Raw genomic sequence first — 18,461 nt, forward strand, 5'->3', positions numbered from 1 at the left:
GCAAGGGGTGAGAGAAAAGGAGTGGCTAGTGTAGAAAAACAATTAGTTGGGAAATCTATAGTAACAGTGAATCCTTCAGTTTAATTCAGACAAGTTCATGGAGGATAGGTCCATCAATGGCTATTAGCCAATATGGTCAGGGATGCAACCCCATGCTCTGAGTGTCCCTAGCATCTGTTTGCCAGAAGCTGGGAGTGGATGACAGGGGATGGATCACTTGATGATTACCTGTTCTGTTCATTACCTCTGAAGCACCTGGCATTGGACACTGTTGAAACACAGGATTTTGTACTAGATGGACCATTGGTCTCACTCAGTATGTCCATTCTTATGTTCTTAGTTTCACTGACTCCTGGTGATCTAGAAAACAATTGTCTATCATTTAAGTACAGTTTTTTAATTTATTTCCCAATATTCTTAATTAAGAAAAGTTACATAAAGCAGAAATTATAAAAGTCAGAAGGATAAGATGAAAAGCGACTGTGGCTGCTGGCTATCCCAAATATAGTATGATAGCTATAACTTATTGGACAAAACAGGTATCTCAAGTGGTATTTGTACTTAATAACTCTATATTCCAACTGCATTTTCTGTGATGTTGATCTGTCTGTTCACATAATGCCAAATTTTCCAGACAAGAAGTTTGTGTTTCCTTGGGAAGTTGCATTTTTCTCATCATTAGGTTTTGAAGGTGGGTCTACAGCAACGTATTTAATTTGAAAACCACCTGCTGTCACTGAGGCATCTGACAAAAACTTTAAGGTCATGAGATTTCCTAGGGCAAGAGAGAGGGGAAAAAAGTTACTTCTTTGCTATTGAATAAAAAGTGCTGCTTTGGAATTTTTCTCTTCACTCCTCCCTCCCCAAGAGCTATTGAAGTATTTCCCCCCAAATCTTGGATCTAAATCCTATGATTCTTACTCACTTCTTATTCAGACAACACTGAAAACAATATTGGTGTATCTCGTTGAAAACTAAGCAAGGAGCTCAAGATTCACCCACTAATATCAGTAAGAGTTTTGCTTGAGTAAATACTGAGTAAGACCTTCAGGAGTCCTCGAGGAGGGGAAAGGCCTTATTTGCACACAGACTGGCTAACCTAGTAAGGAGGGCTTTAAACTAGGTTCGACGGGGACAGGTGAGCAAACCCCACAGGTAAGTGGGGAACAAGACCTGGGAGATGGGTCGGAAACAGGAAGGAGCATGGGCTATAATGGCAGAGAGAAAGGAGGGTCAGGGCAAAGCTGGGAGGCAAGATCAAACCAGTATCTTAGATGCCTATATACAAATGCAAGAAGTATGGGTAATAAGCAAGAACTGGAAGTGCTAATAAATAAATACAACTATGACATTGTTGGCATTACTGAAACTTGGTGGGATAATACACACGACTGGAATGTTGGTGTGGATGGGTATAGTTTGCTCAGGAAGGATAGACAGGGGAAAAAGGGAGCAGGTGTTGCCTTATATATTAAAAATGTACACACTTGGACTGAGATGGAGATGGACATAGGAGATGGAAGTGTTGAGAGTCTCTGGGTTAGGCTAAAAGGGGTAAAAAAAATGGATGATGTCGTGCTAGGAGTCTACTACAGGCCACCTAATCAGGTGGAAGAGGTGGATGAGGCTTTTTTCAAACAACTAACAAAATCATCCAAAGCCCAAGATTTGGTGGTGATGGGGGACTTCAACTATTCAGATATATGTTGGGAAAATAACACCGCGGGGCACAGACTATCCAATAAGTTCCTGGACTGCATTGCAGACAACTTTTTATTTCAGAAAGTTGAAAAAGCTACTAGGGGGGAAGCTGTTCTAGACTTGATTTTAACAAATAGGGAGGAACTCGTTGAGAATTTGAAAGTAGAAGGAAGCTTGGGTGAAAGTGATCATGAAATCATAGAGTTTGCAATTCTAAGGAAGGGTAGAAGGGAGTACAGCAAAATATTGACAATGGATTTCAGGAAGGCGGATTTTGGTAAGCTCAGAGAGCTGATAGGTAAGGTCCCATGGGAATCAAGACTGAGGGGAAAAACAGCTGAGGAGAGTTGGCAGTTTTTCAAAGGGACGCTATTAAGGGCCCAAAAGCAAGCTATTCCAATGGTTAGGAAAGATAGAAAATGTGGCAAAAGACCACCTTGGCTTAACCACAAGATCTTGCGTGACCTACAAAATAAAAAGGCGTTATATAAAAAATGGAAACTAGGTAAGATTACAAAGGATGAATATAGGCAAATAACACAGGAATGCAGAGGCAAGATTAGAAAGGCAAAGGCACAAAATGAGCTCAAACTAGCTATGGGAATAAAGGGAAACAAGAAGACTTTTTATCAATACATTAGAAGCAAGAGGAAGACCAAGGACAGGGTAGGCCCACTGCTCAGTAAGGAGGGGGAAACAGTAACGGGAGACTTGGAAATGGCAGAGATGCTTAATGACTTCTTTGTTTCGGTCTTCACTGAGAAGTCTGAAGGAATGTCCAATATAATGAATGCTTACAGGAAGAGGGTAGGTTTAGAAGATAAAATAAAAAAAGAGCAAGTAAAAAATCACTTAGAAAAGTTAGATGCCTGCAAGTCACCAAGGCCTAATGAAATGCATCCTAGAATACTCAAGGAGTTAATAGAGGAGGTATCTGAGCCTCTAGCTATTATCTTTGGGAAATCATGGGAGACGGGGGAGATTCTAGAAGACTGGAAAAGGGCAAATATAGTGCCCATCTATAAAAAGGGAAATAAAAACAACCCAGGAAACTACAGACCTGTTAGTTTAACTTCTGTACCAGGGAAGATAATGGAGCAAATAATTAAAGAAATCATCTGCAAACACTTGGAAGGTGGTAAGGTGATAGGGAATGGCCAGCATGGATTTGTAAAGAACAAATCATGTCAAACTAATCTGATAGCATTCTTTGATAGGATAACGAGCCTTGTGGATAAGGGAGAAGCGGTGGATGTGATATGTGATACTAGACTTTAGTAAGGCATTTGATACGGTCTCGCATGATATTCTTATAGATAAACTAGGAAAGTACAATTTAGATGGGGCTACTATAAGGTGGGTGCATAACTGGCTGGATAATCGTACTCAGACAGTAGTTATTAATGGCTCCCAATCCTGCTGGAAAGGTATAACAAGTGGGGTTCCGCAGGGGTCTGTTTTGGGACTGGCTCTGTTCAATATCTTCATCAATGATTTAGATGTTGGCATAGAAAGTACGCTTATTAAATTTGCGGATGATACCAAACTGGGAGGGATTGCAACTGCTTTGGAGGACAGGGTCAAAATTCAAAATGATCTGAACAAATCGGAGAAATGGTCTGAGGTAAACAGGATGAAGTTCAATAAAGATAAATGCAAAGTGCTCCATTTAGGAAGGAACAATCAGTTTCACACATACAGAATGGGAAGAGACTGTCTAGGAAGGAGTATGGCAGAAAGAGATCTAGGGGTCATAGTGGACCACAAGCTTAATATGAGTCAACAATGTGATACTGTTGCAAAAAAAGCAAACGTGATTCTGGGATGCATTAACAGGTGTGTTGTAAACAAGACACGAGAAGTCATTCTTCCACTTTACTCTGCGCTGGTTAGGCCTCAACTGGAGTATTGTGTCCAGTTCTGGGCATTGCATTTCAAGAAAGATGTGGAGAAATTGGAGAGGGTCCAGAGAAGAGCAACAAGAATGATTAAGGGTCTTGAGAACATGACCTATGAAGGAAGGCTGAAGGAATTGGGTTTGTTTAGTTTGGAAAAGAGAAGACTGAGAGGGGACATGATAGCAGTTTTCAGGTATCTAAAAGGGTGTCATCAGGAGGAGGGAGAAAACTTGTTCACCTTACCCTCCAATGATAGAACAAGAAGCAATGGGCTTAAACTGCCGCAAGGGAGATTTAGATTGGACATTAGGAAAAAATTCCTAACTGTCAGGGTAGTTAAACACTGGAATGGACTCGATGACCTCTCGAGGTCCCTTCCAGTCCTAGAGTCTATGAGTCTATAAGTCGGATCAGCATTGCTTACTATGGGCAGGGCCAGTTTAATATAAGCAAGGGACACCCTTAAATTAGATATGATAAATAAGCACATTGGCCCAAATCCTCAAAGTTATTTAGGACGAGGCAGCACTAGGTGGGGGTAGGGGGAAGGGGTGGAGTGGGGGTGGAGTCTGGAGCAGAGCAGGGGTCGAGCACCCCCTGGGAACTGAGGAAGTTGGTGTCTATGTTAAAAACCCAAAGATACAATGTATTCCCCAATGCCAGAGACATTTTTAGACATATTCTCCCTAATATGAGTCTTGCAATCCTGACTCCTGAGTAATGGGAATACTATTGACTTGATATTATGTATGTGGGTAGGGCTTGTAAGACTAGGCCGTTGATACAGACATGCTATGTCAACTCCCAAATCAATGAAGTCACTTTGATGTAAAAGGAATTTTGCCTGAGTAAAGCCTACAGGATTGGTCCCTAATTCTTTGTTTAACTAGACTTCTCCAGGATGTCTCTTCTTTTACACTTATTTTTAAGCAAAAGTGTTGACTACAGTATATGCTAGAAGTTTGCATGGTGGCTTATGACATATTAGCCATGAAATGGGCATTTAATGTTTGAATATCTGAGCCCCTGGCCCAGTAGGTTGATATTTTGTCTATGAGCAGTACATACAATATTACCTGTGCTGATGATATCATCTGGAAGTTCATCTCCACAGTACCTGAAGAAAGATTGTAAATGGTTCATGACTAAATGTGTAAATATGCAATAACATACATGCCACAATGATACCTTAACAGAGAAGGATGGAGTCCCCCTTTCTGTTATAGTCCATAGTTCTAAGTTGTTCTTTGGGGTCTATTCTAACATACAATTATATCATAGGCTTAAATACTTTTATCTGAACTATTTCACAAATGAAAGTGAGGGAGGAGAGAAGGCAGAGGATGCAGGAAGCAAAATTTGCAATAATTGAAGAAAGTAAATGAAATAATAGAAGGCAAACAGCTATTCATTTTCATAAGGAACAATGACCTGAAGCTGAGGGAGGACCACCTTACGCTAGACATCAGGAAAATGTATTAAAAGGGACTTGTCAAGGGAAAAAGAAAAAGGGAATTGTATACTTTCTTTGCTTCCTGATGATGTACAAAGGAGGCATGAAAAGCAGTGAGAATTTTAAGGGTGTTTTTTTTCCTCCGTTTTTTTACATTAGAAATTCAGATGTTCTAAGCTGGAAAACTATGATTGTGGGGGAACCAGTGAAATGACAACATCACAAGAGCAAAGAGAGTAAAAAAACTGAGCAAGTAAGCGGGAAAGCAATGTTTCAGATTGACAATCTGTTTAAAACTCCTTGGGTTACTGGGTCATTTTTGTTTTGTTTTTGTTAATATTTATTTTGCTTCAGTAAAGAACAACATTTTGGGTTAAATCTATTTTTTGCTAATAACTCAACCCCCCCCATCCCTTCAATTAAGGTGTTAGAGCAAACACTAATTGTGATCTGAGACTTCCAAGAGCTCTTCCACCAAAGCCAGGGATGGATGACCATACTTGTATTTTTAAGGTAAAAATAAGCAGTTGTTGAGAAAATCTTGCAGGCTTTCTTTATATTTTATAAAGAAGCAAAAAAAAAGGCAAAACTCTAATTTTAAAAAAAATCTTTGCAGGTTGCCTTTACTAGTAGTGCCAGAGGAGATGGTTTAGGCAACATCATCGTGTATATTAAAGAACGTATTAGATGCAGGAGTGATGTAGGAAGCACCTCTGTAAATGCAACATGGTCTTTTTCTGAGTGTACTGTCAATGAAATATTATACCGTGAACATTTTAATAATATAGCTTGAAATAGATGTATAAAGATGTGGAAATTATTTTTACCTGCCCACAAAGCCAGTGATATCATCATAGCTATCATAGACTTCTAAGAAATCAGCCATGCAAGCAGTGTCATCTTCAACATCAAAATCCAGGAACTGTAGATGAATCCGTTGTCCATACTGTAGCCTAATGTGCCAGTAGCATATTAGTTTATTTTCATACTCGTTTGGGTAGCCTGGTGACTTAAAGATGTGCTTTGCATCTGTGAAGATTCCACCACATTCTTTTGCTAAGAGAAAAATAAAAATAGACTTTAAATGTGTTTTGATTTGTCATGCCTTTTTGTCCGTTAGCTCTTCTGACTGAATCTTATACAGAAGCAACCCAGTATAAGAGGAGCAAGACTCTTGAGTGCTGTTCATATATTCTATAACCCCATCATTCTGAACTAGTACCCATGGTAGCACACATATAGAGAATATAGTACATATGGAGTTGATATGTTGGCAACTAGGGGCCTAATCCAAAGTCTGCTGAAGTCAATGGAAGTGCTCTCACTGACTTCAGTAGGCTTCAGATCAGATGCTAGGTGCTCTGTATAAAGAAAATTGGGATGTCAAGCTAAGTCCGTCTATAGGCCGCACAACTGCACTTATAAATCACCCCACTTCCACCTGGTCTCTCTTCCTTCAAGTCCTTCCTTAAAATACTCCCCATCCAAAATGTCCATAAACTCTAGCCCTCATCCCCATTCAGTTAGACTGCTTTTTTGTTGTTGTGTCCTATTCCCCCTTCCATTGGGCTTTACCATTCAAGATGTTGAGCACCTCTTCCCATTAGCTTCAGTGAAAGTTGAGGACTCTCAACAGCTCACAAGCCTGGAGGTCCAAGCACTCAGGGCTGGTCTACACTACTGCTTAAGTTGATGTAACTTACATCTTCTCAGGGGTGTGAAAAGGACACTCCAAGGAGTGACATAAATTATGTCGACTTAAGCGCTGTCCACACTGGCGTAATGTCAATGGAAGATGCTCTCCCACCAATATAGCTTTTCCGCATCTTGCGAAGGTGGAGTAATTATATTGACAGGAGAGTGCTCTCCCATCAGAATAGCGAGTCTTCAGATGTGGTGCAGCTGCACCAATGTAGCCTCTAATGTAGACTTGCCCTCAGTTTGTGCATTGTCTATTTTGATTGTAAACGCTTCAGCACAGGTACTTGGTCAGGAAGGACTTGCATCCCAAACACAAGTTGTTGTACAATATACTGCCAATATTGTTAATAGAGACAACTTAGTGTCCTCGCTTCGGGATGCTGCCCTTTCCCGATGAAGACAGGCAAATCTTCTCAAATCTGAACAATATTCTCCATCAAGTATTAAGAAATTTATTCACAATGGGAGGGACCCAAATCAACCTCTAAGTGTAAACAGCTCTGGTTAATCATGCTGTCCACCGCCCAAAGAATGTATTTGGAAAACATCTAAATGGCATCTCTGTGTGTGTTCATTTGGGGAGGTATTTGAGAGCTGACATGCAGGAAAAAAAGCAATTGCAATCAGAGACATATTTTCCGTAAAGATTGTGTATTTATAACAAAAGACTAAGATCACCAAACAGTCAGAAACTCCCTAATTTGGACTTCAAACCCAATTCTATGATTTGTGTTAAGTCGGAGGTCAGCCAGATGATCAGAGTGGTCCCTTCTGGCCTTAAAATCCATAGGCCAGAACCTCAGCTGGTGTAAATCAACTCTACTGATGTTAACCTTCTGATCACTGGGGAATTGATATTGTCCCTGCACCCTGTCATAGTACTGCTGGGCATCCATGTTAATGTTACATACATATTCTTCAAATCCTTACAGGTAAATCAAAGTGCCCATCCTTATTTTTAATCTGCTTTTAAGTATAGCTAAACTTCCTTCAGGTGTCAGACAATTAAAGGGGATGCTTATTAAAGGGATAATCACAACTCAAACTTGGGCCAAATTGTAGCAGTAACAAGCTTTTACAAATAGAAGACAAATAGAAATTTTCCTCTGGATTTTTTTTCATACTCCCATGAAAACTGTCATTTTAAAACAAAGAAATACTCTGCTGCAGTGTGTGCAACCACAAAATAAAACTGATTTAATTGATTTTAGTTTGTACAAGTTGAGAGAAATGTAAAAGGAAAACAGGATAATTAATTTATTAATTACTATAATTAAGATCGTTAACATTCTTTTAATTTTAATGATGTTACCTAATAACAGAGGTGAAATATGTTTATAATATATGATTTTAAAATTTCCCTTTAATATTACTTTATAAACACACAGACCAAAATATTCAAACATAGGTGGCCTAATGTTAGCCATCTAAATAAAAGTAGCTGCTAATCACCCATGGCCTAATAATAAATTTAGGCACATAAATGTACACACCCAAATTGGAAAATTTTACATTAGAAACATTAGCCACATTACTGATTCACTAGCTAGCAGTCAGTGTATTATTAACCTTAAACATTTATTTTACTTAGTAAAAAGGCATGTAATTAAGCAACATCAGATTTTTTTAGACATACCATGAGGGTTGTAGCAATAGACATCCCATCTCTCACTTCTGTTGAGGCGAATCCCATAATCAACAATGCCAATTTTTCCAAAGCCACAGCTGGATCCAGCTTTCACTATGGGATAACCAACTCTACCCTTAGCCATCCAACCAGCTGCACACACATGGAAACCTGTGACAGAAGGAAAGTATCATGGCTGTTTTGAAAACTCACTTTAAGCAAGAAACATTATAAAAATTATTGCCTCATTCAAACTAACAATATTTTTTCTCATTGCCAAAATCTAGTTTAAGTATAATTAGCTTAATGCAAATCATATCATAGTACTGAGGTAATTGCTGTCTTTTGCATGGAGAATTTTGAATGCAGAGTATAAAATCACTTCTCCTCCTTCACAATAAATGTTTTTCTCAATGAAAAATCAAAATCAAATGCAGATGGACAGTAAAGTTCCCCACCCTAGAAAATACATTACCAACCATTGTATTCAAATTCAATGTCAGATTAGTCATGTAAATATAATACATTGATTGCTTTGTTTCCTTTTTAGTCCCTAATCCTACAACCTCACTCAGTCATTACTCATGTGAATAAGGGTTTTCGGGACTGGGCTCTTTGGGTGGATAAAAAGGTGTATACATAGCATAAGCTAAGGCAACAGAAATGCTTATTGAATTAAAAAAACAACCTGTTAATACAATGTTATGGCTGAGTGTTTAAAAACAATAATCAAAACATTCAAAATTATTCACTGCTTAGTACAAAACAGTTCTTTCATAAGCTTACCAAATTATCAAAGTAAAAAACAGAACACTTCTTTTGTGGTGGCTTTTAGGTTGTGAAATAGTCACAAACAACAAAATGTACCCTATTATTAATGTTTGCTTGTGCCTACTGCCAGGTTTTGATTCAACAGTGATGCTTACATATTCCTCACAATGGAGGATTTTTTCCAATAACATTCACTCGGAGCAAGATAACACCTTCAATGGGGTCTGCAATCATTCAGCTCTTCATTCCAAACACTTGTCATCACATTGAACACTCTTTCTGATGGACTATTTGTTCTCAGTAATATATGTAGCAAATTTTGCAAGATGTCTTGGATAAAACACTATAAAAAACAAGCGTTTTGATTGATTAAATGAAAATTTTAGAAGAAGACATTCTAGAAGTTCCTGAGGCACTGATAATTTTTTAAAGAAAATGCAGTGAAGGAGAATGTCCAGAGCTTCTATCTACAATAGCAGCCCCTTCGTGTAAAGTTAGTGGTGAGGAGATTGAGGGTTAGGCTGCTGTTCCCAAGCTCAAGGAATAGGCTGTTCTATTGTGCTGCACCCACTCTCGGGCTCCATCCCACACAAAGCACAAAGAGTCATTCTAGCACTGCAAGCAGCTGCTACAACTATCTGCAGTACAAGTCACATAGCAGCCTCTAGCAATCAAGGGGGGAAACTGCATACAGTTCAAGCATAATTCCTGAGCTGCCTGTGTTTTCTAACAAGATTGCAAGAGCCACCTCCAAATTCATGACACTTGCAATAACACAGGTGTTGGCAACACTGAATGTGTGATGTCAGAGCCAAGTGACTGCACATTCAAATGCACATTTTCTTTCATACCTATTTTTCTTGCTGCCTCCAGCTGCTGGTATGTGGCTAGTTGTCCTCCTTCATATTCACACACTGCTTTAGCTTCTGCATAGGTGAGCTGATATTTTCCAGACCGGGCCTCCCTGTGGTACACTCCAGCTGCTCGCTCTGTGGCATCAAAGCAATTAAGAGTTTTAATATTTCGTAGGAATACAGAATATATCCCAACTGGCCTCCCTTCCTAGATGATATCAGACCTTATTGCTGCCAATAGTTGATCAGGAACTGCAGCTTGGGCTATTGCCCAGGTGAGAACATAAACAAGATATTCAACTGAACTTGATGTTATTTAGAAAGCTTAAGGAAATTTGTGTCCCTCCCAACACGGGTATTTTAGAGTCCTGCAGGAGGGGGGCTTTTTGAACCACACTGAGTCAGCATACTTCTGAAATGATTCCCAGAACTACTACTTAGAAAGCAGCAGCTCTAGCAATGGTGAACTCTTGTCAGAAACACTGAGTGTGGGATATCCCACTTAAGCTAAGAGGTGATCTTTCCTGACTGGTATCCCAATATACTTTTGGATATAATTGTGACAGATATGGTAATGTCCTGCCATGTCCTAGACAAACCAAACAGAATTAAGTTAAACTTTATTGAATTAAATTTAAGTATTTTAGGAGTTCATTCTATGAAAAAGGCAAATATTTATGTATTATTACATGCAACTTTTTAAAGGGGAGACATGACTAATGTAAACCCTGGGAAGTGTTATGAGCTGCAAAGGACTCTTTTGAACAATGTGCCAGACAAGACTGAGCTTTTTCAAGAAGTTTCCTAGGAAGGAGTGTTTCCCCTCCTTGGGAAAGCAAATTTCTCCCTTTGGACCAGACCTTCTTGAAGCTACACCTTGAGGTAAAACCATTGTCTGGCTGATCTCCACAGATCAAAGACTCAGATGGTATAAAGGAGTGAGGATACATGATAGATATACATATGTACACACACACACTTATTGAGGCACCATCATGTCTCTATAGTTAAGGCTGAATCAGGTTCTACTTGTAAATACAAACACACATCTGATGCAGTTTCTACATCCCAAATGCAGGGCTGTCCAGAGAACTCAGGCGGCCTGGGGTCTTCGGTGGCGGGGGGGGGCCTGCTTTGGCAGTAATTTGGCAGCAGGGGGGTCCTTCTGCTCCGGGACCCGCTGCTGAAGTGCTCCGAAGACCCGCAGTGAGGCCCCTGGCACTTCGGCGGCAGGTCCCGCTTCGATGGTAACTCGGCGGCCCCGGCCCGCGAGAGTTTTCCAGGGCCCTGGAGCGAGTGAAGGACCCTGCTCCAGGGGCCCCAAAAAACTCTCATGGGGGCCCCTGCGGGGCCCGGGGCAAATTGCCCCACTTGCCCCGCCCCTCTGGGCGGCCCTGCCCAAGTGAATGGTTTAATGCTGGCACTAGAGAGCAGGAAGCACTCCAGCTGGAGCTGATTACAGCAGCCACAAAGGCTATCCTCTGCAGAGGGAGAGGGCTGGCTGAGAAAAATATATTCTTCCTGGGTGCCTAGCTGAGATTCTTCCTCGACAGTAGTAAAGGGTTCTAAACAGCCCAGAGACCTGCTTAGTGTAGAACTCTTTATGCTTGCCTCTGGAGAGATCTTAAAGGGTTGCTACTGGCTAGGCAACAGCCTGCCCCGTAAGAACCCTCTGTAGTATGTAGTATATGTAATAATTTTCCTCTGTATTTGAGACATTGCATACTGGGACCATTCTCGCTGGGATTCCTCTATCCACCACTGCCCTTTGGACCAGACCACAGCCTGTTGAGTTAGCAATGTTTAGTTCTTCCACCTCTGGCCCTCTATAGCTCTCCCTTGAGTCCAGGGATGGAAGATGCTGCTACTGCTGCTTCAGAGGCAATTGACCTTCCTTCAAACCCACTTCCATAGCAGCAGGTGAGATCTGAATGTAAGGAGTTCTCTGTGCACAAGGTTAAGGACTGCTAGATTTGAACTAATGAAGGACGTTCCACTAAAATGAGTGATAAAATGGAGTAAGTTGAAATTGAAAGGGAAGCAGAAGATGTCATTTTTTAACTTTGTTATAAGTGATCAGTTTAAAGAAATATAGTAATACATTAGTGCACATTAATATTTCACATTATGTCCTTATATTAGGTATGAAGAAGAAAAAGGAAGCCAGGAGCAGACACTTCTCTTCTGCCCAGGAATCTAGCATTTTTGCTGCTAATCCACAAACCTTAATGGCCAGTTTTGTTCTCTCCTCAGACCAAATACAGTGGTTCTTACTGAGGCAACACTCTACTTTGATTTCAGTGATATTCAGTGTGTGAATAAGGACAGAATAAAATATAGAATATTAGGGAACAGAGATCTTATTATAACTTTCTGTAGGAGTTCAGTGCTTTTTAGTGAAGCCAGAAAATGTGACAGATAAAAAGAATTTTTAGTTTCACAGATTTATTCCCCCCCTAAAAATCACAGCTAGATAAGACTGTGAAATATGTACACATGGGCCCTTATTCTGAGCTGTGTTTTGGTCCCTTTATGCCACTCCAACAGGGAAATGGGGCTATCAAGCATCCTAATCCCCCCACCCACTTACTTCCTCCTCCTTGGGCTGCACCTTGGTGATGGCCTGCTAGGTGTGCGTGACCGGAGCGCTCTGTATTCCACTATTCTGGGTTGTTGATAGTCTCTTGGAATCTGTTCCTTCAGTGTGGAAGTTAAAGCAGTCCCAAGGTTGCTCTAGCCAAACTGGTCCCCAGTAGTCCTACAATCCTTGAGGTGTAAGGGTGGCATGAAGTCCCAGTATGTGCTTCAGGACTGGAGCAGCTCAGAATCAGGGCCTTGGTGTTTCAGATTTATCATTTGAGTTTTGCAGAACCACTCACTACCCATGTATTCCCCCTAAAGCCACAACCTACCAGTTCACTGGCCCTTGATAGTTTGGTTAATCAGTTTCATAAATTCATCTAATGTCTAATCTCCATAGTTTCAGCTTACTGATCCTTGCCCTAGGAATGGATTTTACTTACATGCCTTAATTCATTTGTAAACAATTTTTGCTGAGCTGAGCAACTCCCCATTACTAAAAGCATGTTCTCTATTTACACATTTCCTTGTAAACATAACAAGCAAAAGGACCAAATACTTTAGTGCTTGCTGCGGTTCAGTGTTTATTTGTTTTTTCCCTCTGGGTTGAATCAACTTGGGCCTTGGCTACTCTGGCGCTTTACAGCGCTGCAACTTTCTCGCTCAGGGGTATGAAAAAGACACCCCCCTGAGCGCTGCAAGATGCAGCGCTGTAAAGCACCAATGTAAACAGTGCCCCAGCGCTGGGAGCGCGGCTCCCAGTGCTGCAAGCTAATCCCCACGAGGAGGTGGAGTACGTGCAGCGCTGGGAGAGCTCTCTCCCAGTGCTGGTGCTGCGACCACACTCACACTTCAAAGCGCTGCCGCGGAAGCGCTTTGAAGTTTCGAGTGTAGCCAAGCCCTTACTCATGAGGAACTTACTTTAAAATGAAATAAATATACTTCTCTAGTTTATTTTCTTCTCCCCATTATCTGAAGCTGATTAGAACAAAGTATTACTCCCCTCCTTCCCCCATGTTCAAAATGCAGCCCTGTATAACACAATAAAAATGTTTGTGCAAAGCTACTCTGATATTTTTATTAGTTTTACAATAACTGCTTTTGGAACATGCCAGAATGTTCAGTCAAATAAATAAGATGTTAGTATAAAGCTAATATATTCAGCTGCACTAGGTATCCACTAAGTGTTTAGTGAATTTGAACACAATACATTAGATAGCATAGAGATAAGATGAATGGAATGCATATTTCTAGTCTGTCCTGATATCAAGACATGATAGTTCTGTGTCATTGCTATGATGCATTATTTTACTAAAAAAAAATTCTCATTCTGCTTTGGATATTGCTTTGCCAGAAGAGAGGAAGCAAAGGAAAGTTCAAATGTGACTATGCCCTATTTTACAGATGCTTCAATTTATCTCAGTAGGATTGGTTCCTTTCTTTCCTGTATGTGTTATGGCCTAATTAAATCATCACTGGGTTGTTTTATTGGACATGGTATTTTGTCCTATAGTCAATATGAGATGGGACTGTGGTTACTTATTGTTCACATTACAGCTGAAACATTTTTATGATGATTGTATTAAAATGTGTGTGTTGTAACTTTGCCAATTTTCTCTTCATTTGTAATTCAGTTCACAGAATTATGTTTTGGTTGCACCAGTAGCAATATTTTTGTTGCAATAATTAAGCTAGAGGGCATTGGTGGAGACCCACCGTTTAGTGCAGTGGTCAGGAGCTGTGACATCAGGCCATCTGGGTAACATATTTGAAAGTTATGGTCTAAGGTACTGCATGGGTTCTCCTGTTTGGTAACCGAATGATCCATTGTTTTTCTTTCATCTTTACTATCATTATAAATCCTTTTATTGCAAGTGGTGCTGACACCAGTATTTTTGGTTTAATACTGGGAAGAATAGTAATCCATGTTGCCTTAATTCAGTCCAATTAACACCTTGCTTCTTCCTTTTAAAGAGAGAGGAAGTAAAACTAGGAGCTGAATAAAGCACTCCATTTCCACTCATGCCATACAAAAGGCAGCTGCTGAGATCATTATTGTTATAATTACTTAACATTTATATTGTGGAAGCGCATAAAGGTCACAACCAAGTTGGGCCCCATTGTGCTAGGTGCTGTACAAACATATGATAAATGACAGTCCCTGACTCAAGAGCTTCCTTGTCCATTGCTCTGACCATATCAAGTCCAAGCTTTTTGTCCTCACCCGAAAGGCTCTTCACAGCCATCTGAGCCTACTTATCTTGGTGTTATATCATGTCACTTCTCCACCACCAATCAGCCAGCAATGCCAGCCTTGACTGCTTCTCACACAAATGTCTGTTAAGTTGCCCCTTAGGCATAGTACACCCCCCTTTTCATGACCATAAAGACACTACTCTCTCCTCCTTCATAGCCCTCCTTCTCTGTGATATTTCAAATACTTTTTTATCTACTTCCCCTCCACCCCAGTCCTGCAAGTAGCCGCTCTTTCTTAAATGTATTTGTATATAAAAGATTAGAGAAAGAGAACAAATGATGTTTCCCTTCCCTCACCCATACTTCATATATCACTTGTCATTTAGTTTTCAAGATTTTTTAGGGAAGGAACTAGATTTACTTGTGTTTGTTTGGCACCTAATAAAGTGGCCCAGATCTTAAATCTGGCCACTATGCAATCACTAATAATAACATGAATTCAACTAGCTAGAAATCTCTTAAGAGATGCATAATGTACTGTAAAAGATAAAATAGGGTATAACAATTACTCCATAAATCAGTCATTTCGGGCACACATTTCCTTAGTTGTTTTTTTTTTGTTAATGTGTTTTGTATTACTGTTCTTTCCATTGCATTTGAAAATGTATAATTTTAAGAAGCCCTTTCACCTACATATGAAAGAAGAGACTGCTGCCACAGTATTTGTACATGCTTCATTCTTTCATAATTATTCCTCACAGCTGCTTAATGATGCCTGCAAGCCATAACAAAAAACCAATACACACTTTCCAAGAATTTTTACTGGAAATTTAGGAAGTATTATATCTGTGGAGAGAGCTTGGCATTCTTTAGTTTCACATGTAGGACACCATGTGTTGGTGTTATGTTCATGTAAAACTAGTGTGCTCCTTTTATAGCTCTTTCCGTTTACACTTTCATAGTTTTCCTTCGTTAAAGGAATTGTCACTTAATACTCAGTTTTTATTTCAGCTCATGCTTTCAGATAATACATTCAGCTTACATAATTCATGGATTCTTTTCCTGGGCAGCCTTTAGTTAGAAAATAAGTGTGAAAACATTAAGAAAATTAAGCAAAACTGTAGTCATTACTCAAGTAAAATTCCTATTGATTTCAATGCAAGATTTTGCCCTTATTGATGTATGGTACGTTTTTATATCATTTTAAAGAACTGTGGTTCTTTCTGCAGCAAAGTGAGTGAATGAAAATGAAATGAATTAATGATTTTTTTTCTTACCTAACCAAATAGAGTTATGCAGTACTCCATTCTTGAATCCCCAACTTTGAGCCTCGTTCCACAGCAAGACAAAAAAGAAAATTAACACGATCATTTCTTCTGTCTGAGCTATTAGATTGTAAATACTCGCTGTTAAAACACTCAGGGTAACCTCTGCTAGCAGCTGCCTAAATTCTGTTGGCACATCTGGTAACCTGATCTTAAATAGTGTGTTTCCCTGTGAGGTCAGCAAGCCTGCTCCAATTGAACTTTCTGTAGTATTGTTACAGAATTAAATGTGATATCTGAGTTGGTTGGTCTGACTCACTTTATGGCTCCCTTGCTGATGTGTCTATTCAATGTATCCATAACTACTAAAGCACATGTGAAAACTTTTATGTGCAAAAAAGTTTCTTTAGCATTCACTGTCTTCAAATATATTCCTGCCTATGCTAAAACTAAGTAGCAAATCTAACAGTGGACGATGATTCTACTCACAGAATACATTATTCGTTGTCATTTAAACATTCTAAAGGTCTGGTCTGGTGGAATTTCTCAGGGACCTGACTGGTAAAAAGCAGTACTACAGCTAATGCTTTGCCTTAGATATTTAGACTAAATAATCCCACATAATACGTTTAATTGAGGATAAACCAGGACTTCCCCCGGGTCAGTATAAAACTAGAAGTGTCAAAAAGTGATGCTTTTGATTCAGACAGCGAGGAATGAAGCTCTCCTAACCACACCTTAGAATCTGATTCATGGCATGATAGCTGTCTGCCTGTCTTCCCTACTGGCTGCAGGGGGAGTGCTGCATAAGCAGCTGCTCCTTGTGAGCAGGACTATGTTGTAATAAAAAGGGGAAAAAATGATAGTGTGGAAAAATTTCTGCTACCCTGCCCAGTACTCTTGAAGAGCCTAAGGTGGAGTCCAGTCTCCTTTGGTAGCAAAAGAGAGTTTTGCATATTGTTTTGATAACACCCTTGAGTCTGGAGTCAGAAGTTACAGCTAAAGATGTGTTAATTTGCCATGACCTCAGAAGTTAATGAAAACCAGCAATGACAAGAAAAGGGTCGAGAACTAACTTCACACCTAGGCTGGTTTTTGACATAAATCTCTGTTATATTAAGGAAGAAAAGATTCTTAAATGCCATTGAATCCCCATCACCTGGCACAGAGGGGTTAATACACATCATATTACAAACATACATGCAGGGGTGCTGGAACAATTTTTATAGTGTAGGTGCTAAGGATGGAAACCATATATTTGGTGTTTGTTATTACTATTTCAAGCCAGAGGATGTGGCAGCATCTTCCACACCCTTTGTTCCAGCACCACTGCACATATGCATGAAGCTAGTTACCCTGCCCCTCCCCGTCCCTCAACACACACACCTGCCAACAGGATTGGGAGTGTTAGGGGAGCAGGAAGGAGTGGGGAGCTCTCCCTTCTCTTTTAGCAGAGGAGGGAGAGATGCACTACCCCACCTACATTAAGCCCTGCAGCGTCCACACAGTGATTGCCACTTGCTTCTCCACCATTAGTGCCTCTCATTTTGGTGTCCCTGCGTACACAGTTCCAGGAAGTTGGCTCTGCTCATTGGAAAGTTCTGCAGCCACTATTCATCATCCCATAACTGCATAACAATGCGATCCCACCACTCAGTGCTTGTTTCTTGAGCCCAGAACTGATAGTATACCGTGTGCAGCTTTTCTGTGAATGTCAGCAGCAATCTTGACTTGTTTCTGTCCATAGCACACAGGAGGGAAGACATCACTGTATCATCAGAGTTGCAGCTCATGAAATACTGCAGGATGAGGTGCATTGTGTTCATAATACTCATCACAATACTGAAGAATAGTGCAGGATCCATGCTTTCTGATGCAGATGGTGGGCAGGCAGTTTACAGGGCCTGTTGAAAAGCAGCACAGAACATATTAGGAAGCCCATGGAATGAAGGGATGGAGAAAGCTGCATCATGAGCCTGCCCCCAGGAGGCATTGCAATTAAACCCTTCCTAGAACGCACTGCAGTAGATGGTGGCCAGTTGCACAGTGGAATAGCTATCTACCGTGCACTGCTGTGTATGTCGATACAAGAGCTGCTAATGTGGACATGCTCTGTCGACACAGGAGCATAGGATAGACATGCACCAGTCGTTTAATTACAGCAGTGGCTGTACGTCAACGTAACTTTAGTTTGTAGTGTCGACATGCCCTAAGAGAACGTGGTGCAGACATTGGGTAAGGGAGGAGCAGGAAGAATGGGTAAAGAATTCAGACTAGGAATTTTTTGATGTAAGTCAAACTATATTACTGTAAAACAGAGTGGGAAAGAAATCTACTGACTAATGGATGAACAACAGAAGAGGGAGGAATTTAAAACAAGTAACTGTATTATATGTTGTGACAGCAATCTATTTT

At 40.3% G+C, this 18,461-nt stretch overlaps 1 protein-coding gene across 1 annotated transcript; it reads right to left on the bottom strand.

Annotated features, from left to right (window-relative positions):
- Positions 1-275: 275 nt before the first annotated feature.
- TNFAIP6 (TNF alpha induced protein 6) lies at positions 276-17,307 on the bottom strand. Its single transcript, XM_030580307.1, has 6 exons — positions 16,059-17,307; positions 10,003-10,140; positions 8,390-8,551; positions 5,880-6,108; positions 4,676-4,716; positions 276-775 (listed from the first exon to the last, which is right to left on the bottom strand). Exons 1-6 carry the CDS (start codon positions 16,150-16,152, stop codon positions 612-614), a joined length of 828 nt encoding a protein of 275 aa, XP_030436167.1. The 5' UTR covers positions 16,153-17,307; the 3' UTR covers positions 276-611.
- Positions 17,308-18,461: the final 1,154 nt, after the last annotated feature.

This window comes from Gopherus evgoodei, chromosome 11, assembly GCF_007399415.2.
Source record: "Gopherus evgoodei ecotype Sinaloan lineage chromosome 11, rGopEvg1_v1.p, whole genome shotgun sequence".
NCBI lineage: Eukaryota > Metazoa > Chordata > Testudines > Testudinidae > Gopherus > Gopherus evgoodei.

Coding starts and splice junctions, on each gene's coding strand:
- TNFAIP6 (XM_030580307.1), bottom strand. CDS start 16,152: ATGATCGTGTTAATTTTCTTTTTTGTCTTGCTGTGGAACGAGGCTCAA. Junction 8,552..10,002: donor GGAGGCAGCAAGAAAAATAG/GTATGAAAGAAA, acceptor CTTCTGTCACAG/GTTTCCATGTGTGTGCAGCT. Junction 6,109..8,389: donor CTATTGCTACAACCCTCATG/GTATGTCTAAAA, acceptor TTTTTCTCTTAG/CAAAAGAATGTGGTGGAATC.